We start from the raw sequence: 19,481 nt of genomic DNA, 5'->3' as shown, positions 1-19,481 counted from the left end.
ACACAGAACAGTGGTAAATTCCTTAACTTAGGATGCCTAATTTTCTTTAACCAACAGTAATTGTTTGATGTTCCCACAATCTGGTTTTTGTCGAAAAACTCCTATATACCCTGGCTCCTTCATCACCTCTTCAGAGCAGTCCCTCAGAACAATCTGAGAGACTGTGTAACAGGCTCTCTCACGTCCTTAGAGAGTCTGCCAAATAAAACTCTCAGTTTTTAAGTTGTGCATTTTTTTAGTCAACACAGAATATACATTTTTAATATATCATTCCCAGTTTCTTAGACTCTGTGGACTAGACTGCCCAAGTATTCTAGCTTAACTAAATGGTCCCCTATTGCTTAAAGCATAACTGATGCTTGACAAGACCAGAAGAAGACATCTGAAATGTTAAAAATCATCTTCTACATGCTGAACTGTAAGAAATCTGTACAAGGAATCTTCTAGTTATTTCAGTAAATGCTGATTGGTTTTAAAAACAAAGAAATTCTAAAAACGCAATCAACAAAAATAAAAACCCCAGTTAACTTCTAAGTATATTTATTAACTGATTAATTTATAGATGAATTATGAGGAATTGACATTTGGGAAAACACTTGTTCCTTATTTTGTTGGGATTTTTCTAAGTTTTGTCATATGGTTTATAATATTCTTTGCTGAGAAAACATTTCTAAACTTTATGGAGCCCAAATAAAGTATACTGGCACAGTAAAAAGAAAACAAACAACAACAACAAATACCTCAGTTAATTCTCAAGACAACACCTTAAGTTGTTCTGTATTTTACAGAAAACACAGGTGACAATTTCAGTAATGCAAGAGGACAGAGAGCCAGGAATTGAACATGGGTATAGCCAGCTCCGAAACACCTGGCTTTCAATCTGCTACCAAGTTCCTAAGAATGGTTACTTAAGTGTTATCCAAACTGGTGTTAACAATAGAGACAAAGGTTTTTTGTGCTATTTTTAATTTAATAGCACATGCTGAATATCCTTCACGGATATACATAAGGAGACACCTCATGCTTTTTATGGCTACATAGTCTACCAAATGAAAGCTCTATATTCAATAGGTTATTATGCGACAAATGATGGTTATTTGAAAAGTAACAGAGTTGGATTCACCTCATTCCTTACATACAAAAATAAGTTCCAAAGTATGAAACATTAGGGGGAATTTTTTTCTAAAAAAACAGGTGAATAAAAAAAATTTTTTTTCATGTTTAAAAAAAGGAATTCCCTGGTGGTCCAGTAGTTAGTACGTGCTCCTTGGAATAAAAGTTATGACCAACCTAGACAGCGTATTAAAAAGTAGAGACACTACTTTACCAACAAAGGTCCATCTAGTCCAAGCTATGGTTTTTTTCAGTAGTCATGTATGGATGTGAGAGTTGGACTATAAAGAAAGCTAAGTGCCGAAGAATTGATGCTTTTGAACTGTGGTGTTGGAGAAGACTCTTGAGAGTCCCTTGGACTGCAAGGAGATCCAACCAGTCCGTCCTAAAGGAAATCAGTCCTGAATATTCATTGGAAGGACTGATGCTGAAGCTTAAACTCCAATGCTTTGGCCACCTGATGTGAGGAACTGACACATTTGAAAAGACCTTCATGCTGGGAAAGATTGAAGGTAAGAGGAGAAGGGGGAGACAGAGGATGAGATGGTTGGATGGCATCACAGACTCAATGGACATGAGTTTGAGTAAATTCTGGGAGTTCGTGATGGGCAGGGAGGCCTGGCATGCTGCAGTCCATGGGGTCGCAAAGAGTCAGACACGACTGAGCAACTGAACTAAACTGAACTGAACTGCAGGGAAGGAATGGAGACACAGATACAGAGGATGGAATTGTGGACCCAGCGGGAGAAGGAGAGTGGGACGAATGGAGGAAGTAGCATCAGCACATATACACTACCACGTGTAAAACTGATACCTCGTGAAATTTGCTGTACAACATGCGGAGCCCAGGCTGGCCTCTGTGATGACCCAGAGGGGTGGGATGGGGCGAGGAGAGGGAGGCTCAAGGGGGAGGTGATATACGTATAATCATGGCTGGATTGTGTTGTTGTATGGCAGAAAACAAAACATTGTAAAGCAATTTCCCTCCAATTAAAGAATGAATTTTAAAAAATTAAAATAAATTTTAAAAAATTAACAAAAAAGGGAATTCCCTGACAGTCTAGTGGTTAGGACTCAGCACTTTCACTCCATGCCAAAAAATATTTTTTTCAGAAAAATAAAGTAAGTGAATATTAAGATCTTAAAGCGGAGAAGGCCTTTTACCATGTAAAATAAAGAACAAGCAAATGAAACCAAAATGAATAAAATATATGAAAGTGTGGGAAAATATGTCTAACACATTATCCCAAATAAGCAAAGAGCCCATCAGTTAGTTCAGTCACTCAGTTCTGTCCGACTCTTTTCGACCCCATGGACTGCAGCATGCCAGGACTCCTCGTCTATCACCAACTCCTGGAGTTTACACATGGACATCACCAGATGGTCAATACCAAAATCAGATTGATTATATTCTTTGCAGTCAAAGATGGAGAAGCTCTATACAGTCAGCAAAAAGAAGACCGGGATCTGACTGTGGCTCAGATCATGAACTCCTTATTGCCAAATTCAGACTTAAATTGAAGAAAGTAGGGAAAACCACTATACCATTCAGGTATGACCTAAATCAAATCTCTTATGATTATACAGTGGAAGTGACAAATAGATTCAAGGGACTAGATCTGATAGAGTGCCTGAAGAACTATGGATGGAGGTTCATGACACTGTACAGGAGACAGTGATCAAGACCATCCTCAAGATAAAGAAAGGCAAAATGGTTGTCTGAGGAGGCCTTACAAATAGCCATGAAAAGAAGAGAAGTGAAAGGCAAAAGAGAAAAGGAAAGATATACCCATTTGAATGCAGAGTTCCAAAGAATAGCAAGGAGAGATAAGAAAGCCTTCCTCAGTGATCAATGCAAAGAAACGGAGGAACGCAACAGAATGGGAAAGACTAGAGATCTCTTCAAGAAAATACCAAGGGAACATTTCATGCAAAGATGGGCACAATAAAGGACAGAAATGGTATGGACCTAACAGAAGCTGAAGATATTAAGAAGAATACACAGAACCATACAAAAAAGATCTTCACAACCCAGATAATCACAATGGTGTGATCACTCACCTAGAGCCAGACATCCTGGAATGTGAAGTCAAGTGGGCCTTAGGAAGCATCATTACAAACAGAGCTAGTGGATGTGATGGAATTCCAGTTGAGCTATTTCAAATCCGAAAAGATGATGCTGTGAAAGTGCTGCACTCACTATGCCAGCAAATTTGGAAAACTCAGCAGTGGACACAGGACTGGAAAAGGTCAGTTTTCATTCCAAACCCAAAGAAAGGCAATGTCAAAGAATGTTCAAACTACCACACAACTGCATTCATCTCACATGCTAGCAAAGTAATCCTCTAAATTCTCCAAGCCAGGCTTCAACAGTACGTGAACTATGAACCAGAAAAACATCTATTTCTGCTTTATTGACTATGCCAAAGCCTTTGACTGTGTGGGTCACAACAAACTGGAAAATTCTTCAAGAGATGGGAACACCACACCACCTGACCTGCCTCCTGAGAAATCCATATGCAGGTCAGGAAGCAACAGTTAGAACTGAACATGGAACACAGACTGGTTCCAAATCGGGAAAGGAGTACATCAAAGAGCCCACACAGATAAATAAAAAATGACTTTAAAAATCCACTTGAAAAATGAGTATATCTGATGAAAGACAAAAAAGCATGCTGCTGCTGCTGCTGCTGCTAAGTCGCTTCAGTCGTGTCCGACTCTGTGCGACCCCATAGACGGCAGCCCACCAGGCCCCGCAGTCCCTGGGATTCTCCAGGCAAGAACACTGGAGTGGGTTGCCATTTCCTCCTCCAATGCATGAAAGTGAAAAGTGAAAGTGAAGTCACTCAGTCATGTCCGACTCTTAGCGACCCCATGGACTGCAGCCTACCAGGCTCCTCCGTCCATGGGATTTTCCAGGCAAGAGTACTGGAGTGGGGTGCCCAAAAAAGCATAGAAACAATAAAATCAAACATGAAAAAATATTCAACATCACTGAGGAAGTGAAAATTAAAACAGGAATACCTTATATTTTCCCCACTAATTGTGTGTGTGTGCACGCTCAGTCACATATGACTCTTTGCAACCCCATGGACTGTAGCCCACCAGGCTACTCTGTCCATGGAATTTTCCAGGCAAGAATACTAGAGCAGTTGCCATTTCATTCTCCAGGGTATCTTTCCTACCCAGGAATCAAATCTATGTCTCCTGTGTCTCCTGCATTGGCAGGCAGATTCTTTACCAGTGGGAAGCCCTCTACCAAAGGTTAAAAATTATTGGCAAAAGTACAGAAAAATAGACTTTCTTCATTCATTCAGAGAAGTTCTGTGTGCCAGACACTGTATTAGTGAAAGAGATACCCAAGGTCTCTGCCTCGGGAAGTTTATGTTCCATGTGTGTAGAGATGGAAGAGAGATGATAAAGGAGAAAGTAAACAATAATTCAGATAGTATCATTCATAAAACAACAAATGGGACAACTCCATTGACTCCACTGCATGCCAATAAGGCAGCGTCAGCATTTATCAAAATGTTGTGCCAGCTAGTCTATTTCTAGATATTGATTCTACAGATATTCTCACTTTTTGTTTAAATATAAAGATATGTGTACATGGATGATCAATGGAGTGCTGGGTGTAATTATGAAAAAATGGGAACAATCCTAATGTTCCTCAACAGAACAAATTATGCAATATCCATACAATGGATCAGAAAGACCCAGAGGAAGATCAGCTTGTTTGTTTGTTTTTAATGTATACACGCGGAAGATTTTGAGGATATTTGCCAAAATAGTATACATAATAAGATCTCTTAAAAAAAAGAGACAAACACATTCCTGTAAGTGCATATGTATGTGTGCCTATATAATTAGACATACATTGATTAATGTATGACTATAAGATTAGGCATACATGGTTTAATCTATGACTAAGAAAAATCTTGGAAGTGGAATTATGAGAAGTTATTTACAGTACAAATTTCTGTACTGTTTGGCTGTTCTGTTTTACGAGAAATATGTGCTATTTTTATACTCGGCAAAGAATAAGGGAGAAAGCGTTAAAAGATAAAAAGTAATGTATTCAAGGATCATTTGGTTTCCTCAGTTTATATTCCCAAACTTCAGGCTAAAAATTAATCTGGGAAGAAAACTTCAGCAAAGGAAGAAGGATAACAAAGTAACTAATCATTTGCCTCATTCCTTAAATTCAAAGTTACAGATATAATTGGGGAGAGGGGGAAATCTGTGGCTTTCTATTTGCCAGACGTTAGTTCTTCACTTAATTTTCAAGGCAACCCACAAAATGAAACCTGGCTTGATTCCACAGATGAGGAATCTGAGGGTCTTAGAGGCTAAGTGATACCCCTAGAGCAGAAGTTTCCTCACTTCTAGGATCCCAGAAAACAAGACTTCCTGCTGGGGGCTCTTATCTTCTGGCCATTCCCTCAGGTCAGGTGGCTGGAGAGCAGGAGGGAGAGGGTGGGGCAGGAGAAACTGATTATGGGGTTTTGATGCTGTTCCAGGAGGCATTTTTCTCCCGGCCCCATTTGGATCCTTTGCTTCCTGCCCTTCTCCCCTATAAAGCTCATATTCCCTCCCTCAGAGGTGCATCTGGAGTTTCAGGTGGCAGACACAGCTCCTGGAAGCACCAGCCTAGAATCCTGCCTGTGAAGGAGTCCCTAGGAAAACCAAGTGCCTACCCCTTCAGAACTCCCTTCAAGATCACATCAATGCTGAACTGCTCTCCAAGCTTGCCTGATTTTGCCACCTCTCTCAGCCTGTAAAATGGGAATAATACATTTTAGGAGAATTACTCAAAAGGGAACACCAGGAAGTGCTTTGGGAATTGTAAAGCCTAGGGTCCCCACATTGCAATTAAAGTACGCCTAACACAACAGCTCACATCATGGAGGAAGGAGTCCAGTATTTTCTGTAATCAGTTTTAAAGACAGTATTTTAACACTCTGAATAGGAATGTCCCCTGAGGGTTATGTCTTTTATTTTGTTGTACAATGAATGAAGAACTAACAGAAAAGTTCAGCAGGGCTTCCTCCTGCCTTTAATCTACCCCAAAGCTACCATCTTTCAATTCTAAGGGGTACAATTCTTAGTTCTAGAACCAACCTTATGTTAATCTTTCAATTAGGAAAAGAAAGATTAAAACAAAAAAAAAGTAAAGCAAATTCAAAGTCCCAATGTGATGACCACAATAGCTTTCAAATAGGATAGGGGAAACATATATTCACTTTATTATTAATAATGGTTAATATGCGAATGGTTACTATGTGCTTCCCAGGTGGCACAGTGGTAAAGAGTCCTCCTGTCAATGCAGGAGATGAAGGAGACACAGGTTCAATCCCTAGATCAGCAAGATCCCCTGGAGGAGGAAATGGCAACCAATTCTAGTATTCTTGCCTGGGATATCCCATGGACAGGGGAGTCTGGTGGGTTACAGTCCATGGGGTCACAAAAAGTCAGACATGACTGAGGACTCACGCATGTGCCAGACACTGTTTTCAGTGTTCTTTCTGCATTAACTCATTTTACCTACATAGTACATGTTTTATTTCCTTCATTGTATATGTGAGGAGTTAGAGGCATTGGGAGGTAAATGCCTTGCCCATGGGGGCTCAACCTCAACAGGGCAGTTGGAGACCTTGGCCTTCTGGTCTACCTCTCCAGTCATTCACACTCCTCGTTGGGTTCCATACCCTGCTGCTACTGCTAAGTCCCTTCAGTCATGTCCGACTACGTGCCACCCCACAGACGGCCTCCTACCAGGCTCCTCTGTCCCTGGGATTCTCCAGGCAAAAACACTGGAGTGGGTTGCCATTTCCTTCTCCATTGAATCACTTAGGATTCTTCACAAATAGTACGCATAATTGCAACCCACTCTGCCCATTCTTGCCTTTGGACATGGTTTTTCTGTCACTCTCCTTCCAATGGACAGGAAGTTTTATTCCATGAATGAACATAAGACTCTTGGAAAAATCCACTACTGTATTTAAAATTTAAGAGTTGTTTTGGTAGGAAATACCAAAGCTTTCTTCATAACAAGCCATGCTTGCAAACTTGTTCTTATCTCAAAGCCAGAATTCCCTACACAGATTGCCTGAGGTTCTCTTTCTTCTGATCTTTCTGACTCCTCCCCCACCACCTACTTCATCTCTTCCCTCTGGCTCCAGTCTTCAGGAAAGATGTCTCCACAGTGACCTTTGGCCACTGACAAAGAGGTTGGCCTGGAGTTTGTGGACCTCCCTTCAACTGCTATCTACCCCTTCTCCTTAGGACTCCATTTCAGAGGAAGAGCACAAACTTTGTTTCTCAAACCATTTTCACTGCATACAAAATTAGTCATGGGGTTGATGACAGAACACTTACAAGGAACACACCTTATCCAAGTCATGATGTAAGGCAATGGACTGACACTACACTGAGAAATGAGCATCCAATGGTTTAAATGACTTTGGAATTTACAGATCCAGCATCCTTCTTACGTGAACAATGCAAAGAAACAGAGGAAAACAATAGAATGGGAAAGACTAGAGATCTCTTCAAGAAAATTAGAGATATCAAGGAAACATTTCATGCAAAGATGGGCACAATAAGGAACAGAAATGGCAAGGACCTAACAGAAGCAGAAGTGAATAACAAGAGGTGGCAAGAGTATACAGAAGAACTATAAAAAATGGACCTGGATAACATGATGGTGTGGTCACTCATCTAGAGCCAGACATCCTGCAGTGTTCAGTCAAGTGGGCCTTAGGAAGCATTACTACGAACAAAGCTAGTGGAGGTGATGGAATTCCAGCTGATCTATTTAAAATCTTAAAAGATCATGCTATTAAAGTGCTTCATTCATTATGCCAGCAAATTTGGAAAACTCAGCAGTGGCCACAGGACTGGAAAAGGTCAATTTTCATTCCAATCCCAAAGAAGTACAATGCCAAAGAATGTTCAAACTACCTCAACAATTGCATTCATTTCACATGCTAGCAAGGTAACGCTCAAAATCCTTCGAGCTAGGATCAATAGTACGTGAACCAAGAACTTCCAGATATACAAGCTGGATTTAGAAAAGGCAGATGAACCAGAGATCAAATTGCCAACATCTGTTGCATCATAGAAAAAGCAAGAGAATTCCAGAAAAACATCTACTTCTGCTTCATTGACTATGCTAAAGCCTTTGTGTGGATCACAACAAACTGTGGAAAATTCTTAAAGAGATGGGAATACCAGACCACCTTACCCGCCTCCTGAGAAATTCTGTATGCAAGTCAATAAGCAATAGTTAGAACTGGACATGGAACAATGACTGGTTCAAAATTGAGAAAAGAGTACATCAAGGCTGTATATTGTCACTCTGCTTATTTAACTTATTTTCAAAGTACATCATGAAAAATGCAAGGCTAGATGAATCACAAACTGGAATCAAGATTGCTGGGAGAAATATCAATAACCTCAGATATGCAGATGATACGACTTTAATGGCAGAAACCAAAGCAGAACTAACTAAAGAGCCTCTTGATGAAGGTGAAAGAGGAGAGTGAAAAAGCTGGCTTAAAACTCAACATTCAAAAAAATGAAGATCATGGCATCTGGTCCCATCACTTCATGACAAATAGATGGGTAGAAAATGCAAACAGTGGCAGATTTTATTTTCTTGGGCTCCAAAATCACTGTAGATGGTAACTGCAGTTGTGAAACTAAAAGATGCTTGCTCCTTGGAAGAAAAGCTATGACAAACCTAGACAGCGTATTAAAAAGCAGAGACATCATTTTGCCGACAAAGATCCACAGAGTCAAAGCTATGGTTTTTCCAGTAGTCATGTATGGATATAAGAGTTAGACAATAAAGAAGGCTGAGAGCCGAAGAACTGATGCTTTCAAAATGTGGGGCTGGAGAAGACTCTGGAGAGTCCCTTGGACAGCAGGAAGATCCAACCAGTCAATCCTAAAGGAAATCAACCCTGACTATTCATTGGAAGGACTGATGCTGAAGTTGAAACTCCAATACTTTGGCCACCTGATTTGAAGAGTGGACTCACTGGAAAAAAACCCTAGTGCTGGGAAAGATTTGAGAGCAGGAGTAGAAGCGGGTGACAGAGGATAAAATGTTTGGATGGCATCATCGACTCAGTGGTCATGAATCTGAACAAACTCCAGGAGACAGTAAAGGACAGGGAAGCCTGGTGTGTGGCAGTCCATGGGGTCACAAAGAGTTGGACATAACTTAGTGAGTGAATAACAGCAGCTTAGTCACTAAATTGGGTCAGACTCTGGGGACCCCACAGACTGTGACCCACTAGGCTCTTCTGTCCATGGAATTCTCCAGGCAAGAATACTGGGGTGGGTTGCAATTTCCTTCTCCAAGAGATCATCCTGAACCAGGAATCGAACAGGGTCTCCTGCATTGCAGGCAGTTTCTTGCATTTCAGGCAGATTCTATACCAATTGAGCCACCAGGGAGTTATGACAATAATATGTCCCAAATAATAACAGAAACTAGTGAAATAATATGCAGACATTTTATTTTTTTTATTCCTTCAACTTTTGTTCTGTACTGGGTAGAATTCTAGCCTGGGAGAAGACAAAGATAAAGGAAATGAAGCCCTTGATGAGCTCAGAAGCTAATGTGGAAGATGAAATTTATTAGATAATCATAATCTAGATGCAGACATTTTAAGTGGTGTTTGAGGTTATAATAGAAAATATTATAAATATTTAATAAAATCAAAAAACAACTTTATAAAGCATACAATCTCATTAAAATAATTAACTATAGAAGGAAGATTCAATGGCTATAAAAATTTATCTTAAGAATAAGTGATTAAAAATGTCTAAGAGACATATTTTCAAGCTATAATTAGTGCAACTAGAAATGGGGCAAGAATCAATGAATATCAGGTGTACAGGAAAACATCTACACAAGGGTCTGTTTCTGGACTAGTACTTTAGAATATGGCTTTTCAAATGTTTCAAAGTGTCATTTAAACCAGTGAGACTAAGAGATAAACCAGGTGTCAACTAGTAGGTTAACTATTTAGAAAAATAAATAAACTTAGACTGTTAGATCACATCACAAATTTCCAGTGCAATGTATGAAAGTATAAATCCCACTGGTAAGGCTAGGGAAAAAAAGAAATAAATATATTTTATGCAGTAATAAGCCAAAGTATCACTAAATGACATTATTATTTCCAGAAGACTTCCAAGTGCACTGCAATGTAAAAATTTAGAAACATGAAATTTAGGAAACCACTAAGTTGATTTTGGGGTAGGCAGGCATTCTAAACATAAAAGAAAACTTATTTTAGAAAACTGAAAAGGTTTGATAATATATACTGAAATTCAATATCTACACTGAAAAAAAACCCATGATATATATCTCACACATAAATCTAATTATCACAAAATAAATATAATTGTCACATAAATACATATATCACAAAAAATATATATTCTTCATATAGGGTAAGCTTTTACAATCAGTAAGATAGAACCATCCCAGTAAAAAAGTGTGTGAAGAACATGAACATAACCGATGGAGAAATTGAAAAGATCAATAAATATATTTTTAAATATTCAGCCACATTAGCAATGATATAAATGCTAGTTTAAGATTAAATCCTGTTTCACTAATGAGGCAAAAAGCAACAATATCCAATATAAGAGACAGTAAAACATACCCTACTGGCTACCTTGTAAATTGGTACATTCAGCTGAGAAGTCAATTTGGCAAGATGTAGCAAAAGCCTTACTTAACTCCTTTGAACCAGTAAGTGTATCTCTGATTTATATTCATCTAAAATAATAATCAACACTTCACACAAAGACAACTGAAAACTAAGTATTCATACCATGAGACTAGTCAAAGTTAATAGAACTCTGAAATACTATGCAACCGTTACAAAAATGTAATCTCAGAGCATTTTTATTAACACGAGACAAGCTCATAAATATAATAAACAAAGAAAGCAGGGCATATATCTGCAGTACTGTAATAATTTTAATTTTACATATGCGAATATGTAGAAATATGGTTAGCAACGGCTCTCAGGTGAAACTAGAGATTTCAATTTAATTTTTAACTTACTTCCTTTTAAATGATCCAAGTTTCCTATAATGAACATGTATTATTTTCTTGTTTTAAAATTTTCATTGGAGTATAGTTGATTTACGCCATTGTGTTAGTTTCCAGTGTAGAGCAAAGTGAATCAGTTATACATATACGTATGTCCACTTTTTTTCTTTTAAGATTCCTTTCGCACATAAGCCATTATAGAACAGTGAATAGAGTTCCCTGTGCTATACAGCAGGTTCTGATTAGTTACCTATTTGATGACATGTATTATTTTCAATAATCGGGAACATATAACTAAAAAAGAAGATCTAAAGTAAATACACCAAATTAACCCCTGGGCAGCTCTTTTTGCCTCTCTTTCAACTTATCTATATTGAGCAAAGGATAACTCCTTTTTAAAAGAGGTAGTGTTGACTGTCAAACATTGCCCAAAGGTGACTGATTAAAGAAAGGAGGGAAGGAGTTGAGGGAAGGTACAGGAGACAGTAAAGGCCTTACAGATACGGTGGGAAGCAGTGGGAGAGGTGGGCGCACTAGACCAGCAGCAGGTCCAGCAAGGCCTCAGACCCCACGACCAGCCAGGAACAAGAACCACCCCAGACCCCAGCGCTCTGTAAACATCACCCAGCTTCTTCATGCGACACTTAGGCAAGAGAGCAGAGGCCCAGGGGAGGACAGCTGCTGCTTGAAGGTACCTAAGTTGGTAGCATCTGACCTTCCATGAAAGAGAAAGGAAAATGGCCAAAGCCATTCCACAAACAAGCACAGACACACAGAGGTATTCTTCCACCAGCCAAGACACCTGCCATCAGGGGTCACCGGCCTCAGCAGATGGAACATAGATCTCAGGGCCTGAGCCAGGTGCCCGAGAGCTGCCTAAGCCTGGCCTGGGGACCCACTGAGGCCGCTGAGCCACTCACAAGGATAAGCATGCCCATCCCCTGGCCACATCCAGAGGCAGACACAGAGCCATCTGCTAATTCTGAGCTCGTTCCTGGCCCAGAAGCGGGCAGGTTGAGCTGTCAGAGGTAAGCCTGATGGCAGGCTGAACTTCCATCCCACCCCCACCCCATCTGGACTTCCGTTCCCCAAATCAGGGAATCAAAGTTCTACAGAAAGGAAGCTGCCCATGTAAGATAAATTGTAACCACACTGCTGCCCCCGCCACCACCTCCCTCCAGAAAGCACTGCATCCCCCAGCTCCTTGGCTCTTCCCACTCGAAATGGAAGGGCAATGATTCCACAGGATGCCAGGGCCTCTGAGGTGATCCAGGGAGGAAGGACAATCAACACAGACACATAACCACACAAAAACCACAGAAAGGTCATCAGTTAGGCCACTGGTCCATGTGTCCTGATAAAGAACATCAGAAATGGAAACTGTACTTCACACACCTTAACTCTCTCAAACGTCACAAAATAACACTTCTCATTTTGCACGTGAACACACTGAGGCTCCAAGGGGAAGTCACAGAGCTGGGAAGGGCTGGGATCGGAATGCAAAGTTCAAACCCCGTGCCATTTCTGCCAGGACACAGTAAGCACGCTCGTCCCCATCGCTACAAAGGGCTACTGCCTGGCACATGTGGAATCCAGCCTTGAGGATGGGCCTTCCCATCACTGATAGGTGCAGTTCCAGAAAGGGCAGCTGACCCCATACACCAAAGGTGCTCAATCTATGTCCAGGAAAGGGCACCAGGTGTGGCCCCAGCAAATAGCAAGTATAACTATGGCCGCCATTCACCGAGCATCATCTGCTCCCTGGAGGGCCCACATGGAATGTGAAACACTGTTTGGCCTGAGTGAGACACAGCTGATGTGTCCACTTTGGCGGAAGAAAACACTGAGGCTGGGAAGTCTCACAGCTAGGAGACAGATGCCATCTGACAGCAGAAACCCTTCCCAAACCCCATCTCTCCCACCATGACGAGGCAACAGGCCCAAATGAGTCATTCAGGTCAACTCCCCACTGCTGGGTGGCACCCTCAGCCCCCAGGCTCCACCCTGGCCCGGTGCTCCAGCACTACCTTGGTTGAGGTAGGTCAAAGTCTCTTCATGCAACTTCACAGCTGGGGATGTGGCGGCACACAGCACATACTGCAGGGGCGGCAGGCGGGCCTCGTTCTCAGGGGACAGTTGGGGCTCCTCCTGCTTGAAGATGGGCAGAGCGAGGACGTCGCTGCAACACACAGGAGGGAGGGGTCAGGAGCAGGGCCCGCGGAGCCAACGTGCAAAGGCAGGACTAAGTGGCCAACCTCGGGCAGCATCAAGGGCAACACAGCCCAGCCTAGCGCAGCTAGCAGGTTCAGCTCCCTACACGACGTCACAAATACTCTAAAATGCTTCCCAATGGAGGAGACCAATCCTGGATGATTCTACTTTCACTCCATGACCTTTGAGAGATTTATTCAGATGTCTCATGGTTTCCATCCACAAGTGTCTGGCTTTTATAACAAGAACTTGAACAAAATATTTTATTTTTTAAATAAACTCTTCTAGCTATTGGTCACATCTCAGACCAAGACAATCCTGTCCTCTAGGATCTGTAAACCATGCAAATACAGAAACTGTCTACTTCACTCATAAAAACTGAGACATACTTCCACACTTCTAAAAAGAAAGGACAGCTGGCCCATAAACCCTATTTTAAGGGTCATGTTAATATCTCTTAACTGCAAAACAAGAACAACCATGGTTTCAATTCAGTTTTCTCACCCAAACGGAATATACTGAGATGCTCAAAGATTCTTTTCCTCCACCTCTAAACAAAAATTCCCATCAGATCCAAAAAATCAGCTTCACATCAGCCTAGGACTGGAGAACTTATTTCTAGATGTGCTTTTTTAAGTGCATCCCCAAGGAAAAACAAAATCTTTGAGAACATGAATGACTTGCATGCAAGAGGGACTTGGTTAAGCTCTCTGGATTATGAAGAGATTACAGCATGGACACTGGCGCCAAAAAAGGGTCCTGTGCCCTTATCTCCATAAGCCTCCACCCTCCGAGTGTCCCGGGTGCTGAATCAGATTCACTGACCTCACTTCACTATGTAAACAGCAGAGTCACTGATACAATCTATTCCTCATACAACACCACACACAAGTATCTAAAACACAAGCCGGGCACATACCCCAGCATGTCAGACCAACTTTCAGAAGGAAAAGTCCAGCTGTGGCTCACCTAGGAACCTTCTGTATGAAGGGCCGCCCCTGCCACCACCCACTGCCCTGGGTCCCCCACCTCATGCCTTCCCTTGTCCAGACTGGGGCACATGCCCAGTCTAAGTGGTTATCCAGGAACGGGGGGAGAAGCAAAAAGATGATTCCCGGGGGATTGCATAATTTCATGTTTGCCCAGACCATGTTAAGTTAATAATCCATGGGCTGCTGCCTTTAAATTAAAAAAAAAAAAAAAAAAAGGTGGGAGTAGCCAGGGTTGGGGGAAGAGCCATCACTCAACAGTAACTTATTTCAATCCTGGTATCCTTATCTGCTGAGGAATAAAAGTCACCAGAACATCAAACAGAAGTAGGGAAGAAGGGAGTACAGACCAGTACCCCAGGAAGGTCACACAACTTGAAGAAATGCTGCACAGTGATGAGATGACCAAAATTAAATGCACAAACCAAGCAAAAGAACAAGATCTTCTTCACTCTAAGGGGACCAGGGGCATGTTCATGGACCCTCCTCATGGCATCCATCAAGGTCAACCTCTCCAAGTGTGAAAGCCCTGGCTTCCAAGAAGTAACATAAAAAAAGAGAGTGTGGACCAAATGAGTCTTTATCCATGGTCCCCATATGACCCCAGAAACCCATATGGCCTTATAGCACCTTTTACCCCAATTCCCAACCACCTCACCAGGATGAATGCAATACCAAACTCTTACAGTAAGGGCACCTCTAGTTCAAGAGGAGAATTATTCCCTAAAGGGATGACATTTTCGGTGTCCAGGAAGTTTTACATACATTCACTTCTTCACTCAGGGTCACCTTCAAAGTCATTTATAAGGTATGGCAACAAACTGAATGGCTACAAACTAAAATTGAGGCAAAATTACAACTAAAATTGCATCCTGCGATACAATAAAAATGTATTCCATTGTAGCATTTCGGGTAAGTGAATGGACACAATCTTCTACCAGAGATTAACATCTGCCCAGTGGGGAATTCCCTGGAGGTACAGTGGTTAAGACTCCTGGCTTCCACTGCAGGGGACTCGAGTTCAATTCCTGGTCAGTGAACTAAAATTCCATATACCACACAATGCAGAAAAAAAAAAAAAAAAATCTGCCTGGTGGGCTTAACACCTTCCAGAGGAGCCTGCCTCTGGTGGATCACCATGGTTTGCTGTGAGACATAAGTCCTTAATTAAAACCCTAGGCTTATGCCATCTCCTACCTCTCTTGCCCATGAATAAAACACAGCAGACATATCTCTTATTCCCAACCATTCCTTTGCCTGCTGGAATTGGGCTGTCTTCAGAGAAGACTACTAGACAAATATCTATCAAAGTTAGGATTTCCACACCACCTGTACTGTTAAATCTGAGTTGGAACTTTTGGGGGTCAAAAATAAAATAAAGCAGGCAGGACAGCTCTCTCTGTGGGGTGGTCTGGCCCATGGTTCACTTTCTCTGAGCTCACATCAAATGCCCTTTGGGTTAAATTAGGCACATTTCATAAACTGTGACTAGGATGGAAATAAAGACAGGCTAAAGCTGGTTCAGGCGAGTTCAGAAAGTGAAATGACTGCCCATTAGTACCCAGCCAGCTGCACAACAGGGAAAAACAATCCTCCAGGAACTGAAGCTAACGGGGGTGCCACTTCCTTCAAGGGGACGGGAGAGAGAACTTTGCAAAACAGGCAGGACTTACTTTTCCCTCTGAAGAGCACTAGTCAAATCCCTGCAGAAGAAGAAAGATTTCCATCAAGGGCAATCAACGTGCGGGCCTCGGACCCACATACCAAGACCACCTAGTGGGAGAGGGCACCCGGTCCCTCCCGAGCCCCCGCCCGCCCCCGCTGCAGGTCCGCTAGGCGGAGCGCAGGGCCGCGCTAGCAGCTCGCTCGCTCCTCGGGCGAACCAAGGACACTGGAGAGGACGCGAGGCTCGGAGAGGGACCCGGGCGGACAGGGGCAAAGAGCAGGGGACTAGACTTCCCGGGACAGCTCCAGACCGACGGCAGGAACTTTCCTCTTCGACGCGAGCGGGGAGAGGAGAGACGCAGAGGTGGAAAGACCCCGGGGATATTACGACCCAGAGATGTGCGCTCCGTGCCCGCCCGGGGTCGTCGGGGAAGTAGCCCCGAGAGCACTAGGCTCTGCAAACCCGTCTCCCGCGCGGGCCCGCAACTCCGAGCGTCGGGTCTCGCCAGGGCCGGTCTGTCTGTCCCAGGCGGGAGTCTGGGCAGATCTCCCTCAGTCCCCAAAGGGCACAGAGTAAGGAGGCGGCGAGGGCGCTCAGGATCCCCGGCCGCTCCTTTCCCGGCCCACGGACGTCAGACGGCGCCCCGCCCGCGGACCCCGGCCCGAGCCCCTTACCGCAGGTAGCTGCCGGGATTGTGCTGGTTGTAGTGCTCGGGCTGCGTGTGCCAGAACAGCATGGCTGGGGCTCCGAGCCCGGCCCGACCCAGGCGCGCGGCGGACGGGACGCGAGGCGACCCAACCTCTAGGTCACCTGCCAGCAGCGCTCCTTACAGCGGTGGCCGCCCGCCCTGCGCATTTATGGACGGCTCGGGGGGCGGGGCCTCGTCCGGGCCCGCCCCCAGGCCGCGCGGCCGCCTCACCTGGTGACCCACACAAGCGCGCCCTTCCTGGGAGCGAGCGCGCCTCCAGGGCGGCGACCGCGAGCGTGCAGCGCGGCTGCGGGCGGGGATCTGGCCCGGCACTGCCCGTATCCCGCCCTCGAGGGTGGGGCCCAGGTAACCGTCCCCGCAGCCCTGGTGTCTTCCCTCTCCCAGAGCCTCACCGTGGGTGGGGTGAGGAGGCTGTGAGCTTGGATGTCTGAGACCCCGACCCCGACATGCTGTCCCCTTAGCTTGGTCTCGCTTTTTCACAACACTCTCAGAAATCGTGTTTTGTTTTAATCTACACTTGAGTATTGATCTCTTTCCCAGGATAGTATAATCTCCAAGAGGACAAGGTTTGGACTCTCTAGCTCACTCTGTTATCCCTACCTCCTGGAAAAGTGCTTGGGACATGGTGCTGCTGTACTGTGCATAGTCGCTCAGTCATGTCCCACTCTGCGACCCCATGGACTGTAGCCCGCCAGGCTCCTCTGTCCATTGGATTCTCCAGGCAAGAATACTGGAGTGGGTTGTTATGCTGTCCTCCAGGGGATCTTCCCAACCCAGGGATCGAACCCAGGTCTCCCCTGTTGCAGGGGGATTCTTTATCATATGAGCCACCAGGGAAGCCCGGGACATAGTGAGTGCTCCATAAATATTTGCTGAGTAAATACGAAAAAGGAATACCTCAAGTCAGTAAACAGAGAAAGCTTCTTGGAGGAGGTGACGTTGACCTGAGGCCTTCTAAATTCACAGGAGGCGCTTCTGTGAACATCAAATGATGTCCCTTGGAAACAGGGATCCAGAACTCCAGCTCCCCCAAGCGTGGAGGTGAGTCAGATCCTCCCTCAGTCTGCTCTCCAGCTCCCCTCCCTCCAACCAAGGTGACAGCTGGCAGGCAACCCCCTCTGGGAAGTTCTTAGTGACCACCACTTCCCCACTGCTCTCCTGTCACTCAGATCTCCCTTCAAGGATGAATTTGCTGCACCAGCCACAGGGAAAGCACAGCAGACAGTTCTCAGCACTCTGCCCCTGCCCCCAAGGACTCTGTTGTAGAGTCGCCTTGCCCAAGGTAGCTCCCCTGTTGGGGTGGCCCCAATGACCAGCCAGACAAAAGTATCAAAGTCTGGCCATCTCCGCTAATGGGCTGTTGTAGCCTCAGGATTCTGCATGGGGCAACTCAGAACTGTCAGGGGGCTTCCCTCACATACTCCTACTTCCTTTCCACCCCTTCAGTTCAGTTCAGTCACTCAGTCGTGTCCGATTCTTTGCGATCCCATGAATCGCAGCACGCCAGGCTTTCCTGTCCATCACCAACTCACAGAGTTCACTCAGACTCACGTCCATCGAGTCGGTGATGCCATCCAGCCATCTCATCCTCTGTCATCCCCTTCTCCTCCTGCCCCCAATCCCTCCCAGCATTAGAGTCTTTTCCAGTGAGACAACTCTTCGCATGAGGTGGCCAAAGTATTGGAGTTTCAGCCTCAGCATCAGTCCTTCCAATGAACACCCAGGACTGATCTCCTTTAGGATGAATCTCCTTGTAGTCCTAGGGACTCGCAAGAGTCTTCTCCAGCACCGTAGTTCAAAAGCATCAATTCTTCAGTGCTCAGCTTTCTTCACAGTCCAACTCACATCCACACATGAACACTGGAAAAACCATAGCCTTGATTAGACAGACCTTTGTTGGCAAAGTAATATCTCTGCTTTTCAATCTGCTATCTAGGTTAGTCACAACTTTTTTCCAAGGAGTAAGCATCTTTTAATTTCATGGCTGCAATCACCATCTGCAGTGATTTTGGAGCCCAGAAAAATTGAAGTCTGACACTGTTTCCACTGTTTCCCCATCTATTTCCCATGAAGTGATGGGACCAGATGCCATGATCTTCATTTTCTGAATGCTGAGCTTTAAGCCAACTTTTTCACTCTCCTCTTTCACTTTCATCAAGAGGCTTTTTAGTTCTTTTTCACTTTCTGCCATAAGGGTGGTGTCATCTGCATATCTGAGATTATTGATATTTCTCCCGGCAGTCTTGATTCCAGCTTGTGCTTCTTCCAGCCCAGCGTTTCTCATGATGTACTCTGCATATAAGTTAAATAAGCAGGGTGACAATATACAGCCTTGATGTACTCCTTTTCCTATTTGGAACCAGTCTGTTGTTCCATGTCCAGTTCTAACTGTTGCTTCCTGACCTGCATTCCACCCCTTACATAGTTGTTAATTTCAAGGAAACTTTCAAATAAGCATCCTGAACACTAAGCTCTGTCTGAGGTTCCAGGAGAAGCCCAGTATTGATACGGGAGGCACTGTGAGGCGGTATAGAAAGAGCTCTTTCCTGGGTTCCTTCACTGGGCAAATACCTCCAGAGTACCTGCCACGTGCCCCTGGGTGCTAGGTGCAAGTTTACATACTTTTTATTTTTTTAACGGGAGTATAGTTGATTTACAATGTTGTTAGTTTCAGGCATACAGCAAAGTGAGTCAGTTATACATACATATATC

The 19,481-nt window shown here is 43.9% G+C and overlaps 1 protein-coding gene across 4 annotated transcripts in view; it reads right to left on the bottom strand.

Annotated features, from left to right (window-relative positions):
* The window catches only part of TFCP2L1 (transcription factor CP2 like 1), a 64,870-nt gene extending 47,947 nt beyond the window's left edge, over positions 1 to 16,923 (bottom strand). Inside the window, exons 1-3 of one of the 4 annotated variants that reach the window (XM_086349201.1) lie at positions 16,735 to 16,923; positions 16,068 to 16,097; positions 13,222 to 13,373 (exon numbers count right to left, since the gene is read on the bottom strand). In XM_086349201.1, the coding sequence (XP_086205327.1) occupies positions 13,222 to 13,373; positions 16,068 to 16,097; positions 16,735 to 16,796 (244 nt within the window). In that variant the 5' untranslated portion in view covers positions 16,797 to 16,923. The remainder of the gene's footprint in view (positions 1 to 13,221; positions 13,374 to 16,067; positions 16,098 to 16,734) is intronic. The other 3 variants (XM_086349190.1, XM_086349210.1, XM_086349230.1) reach the window with 3 other exon arrangements.
* Positions 16,924 to 19,481: the final 2,558 nt, after the last annotated feature.

This window comes from Bos grunniens, chromosome 2 (genome assembly GCF_055505025.1).
Source record: "Bos grunniens cultivar Pamir isolate PY7600 chromosome 2, Bosgru_T2T1.0, whole genome shotgun sequence".
NCBI classification, from domain to species: Eukaryota; Metazoa; Chordata; class Mammalia; order Artiodactyla; family Bovidae; genus Bos; species Bos grunniens.
This window is presented reverse-complemented; position numbering and strand designations above follow the sequence as displayed.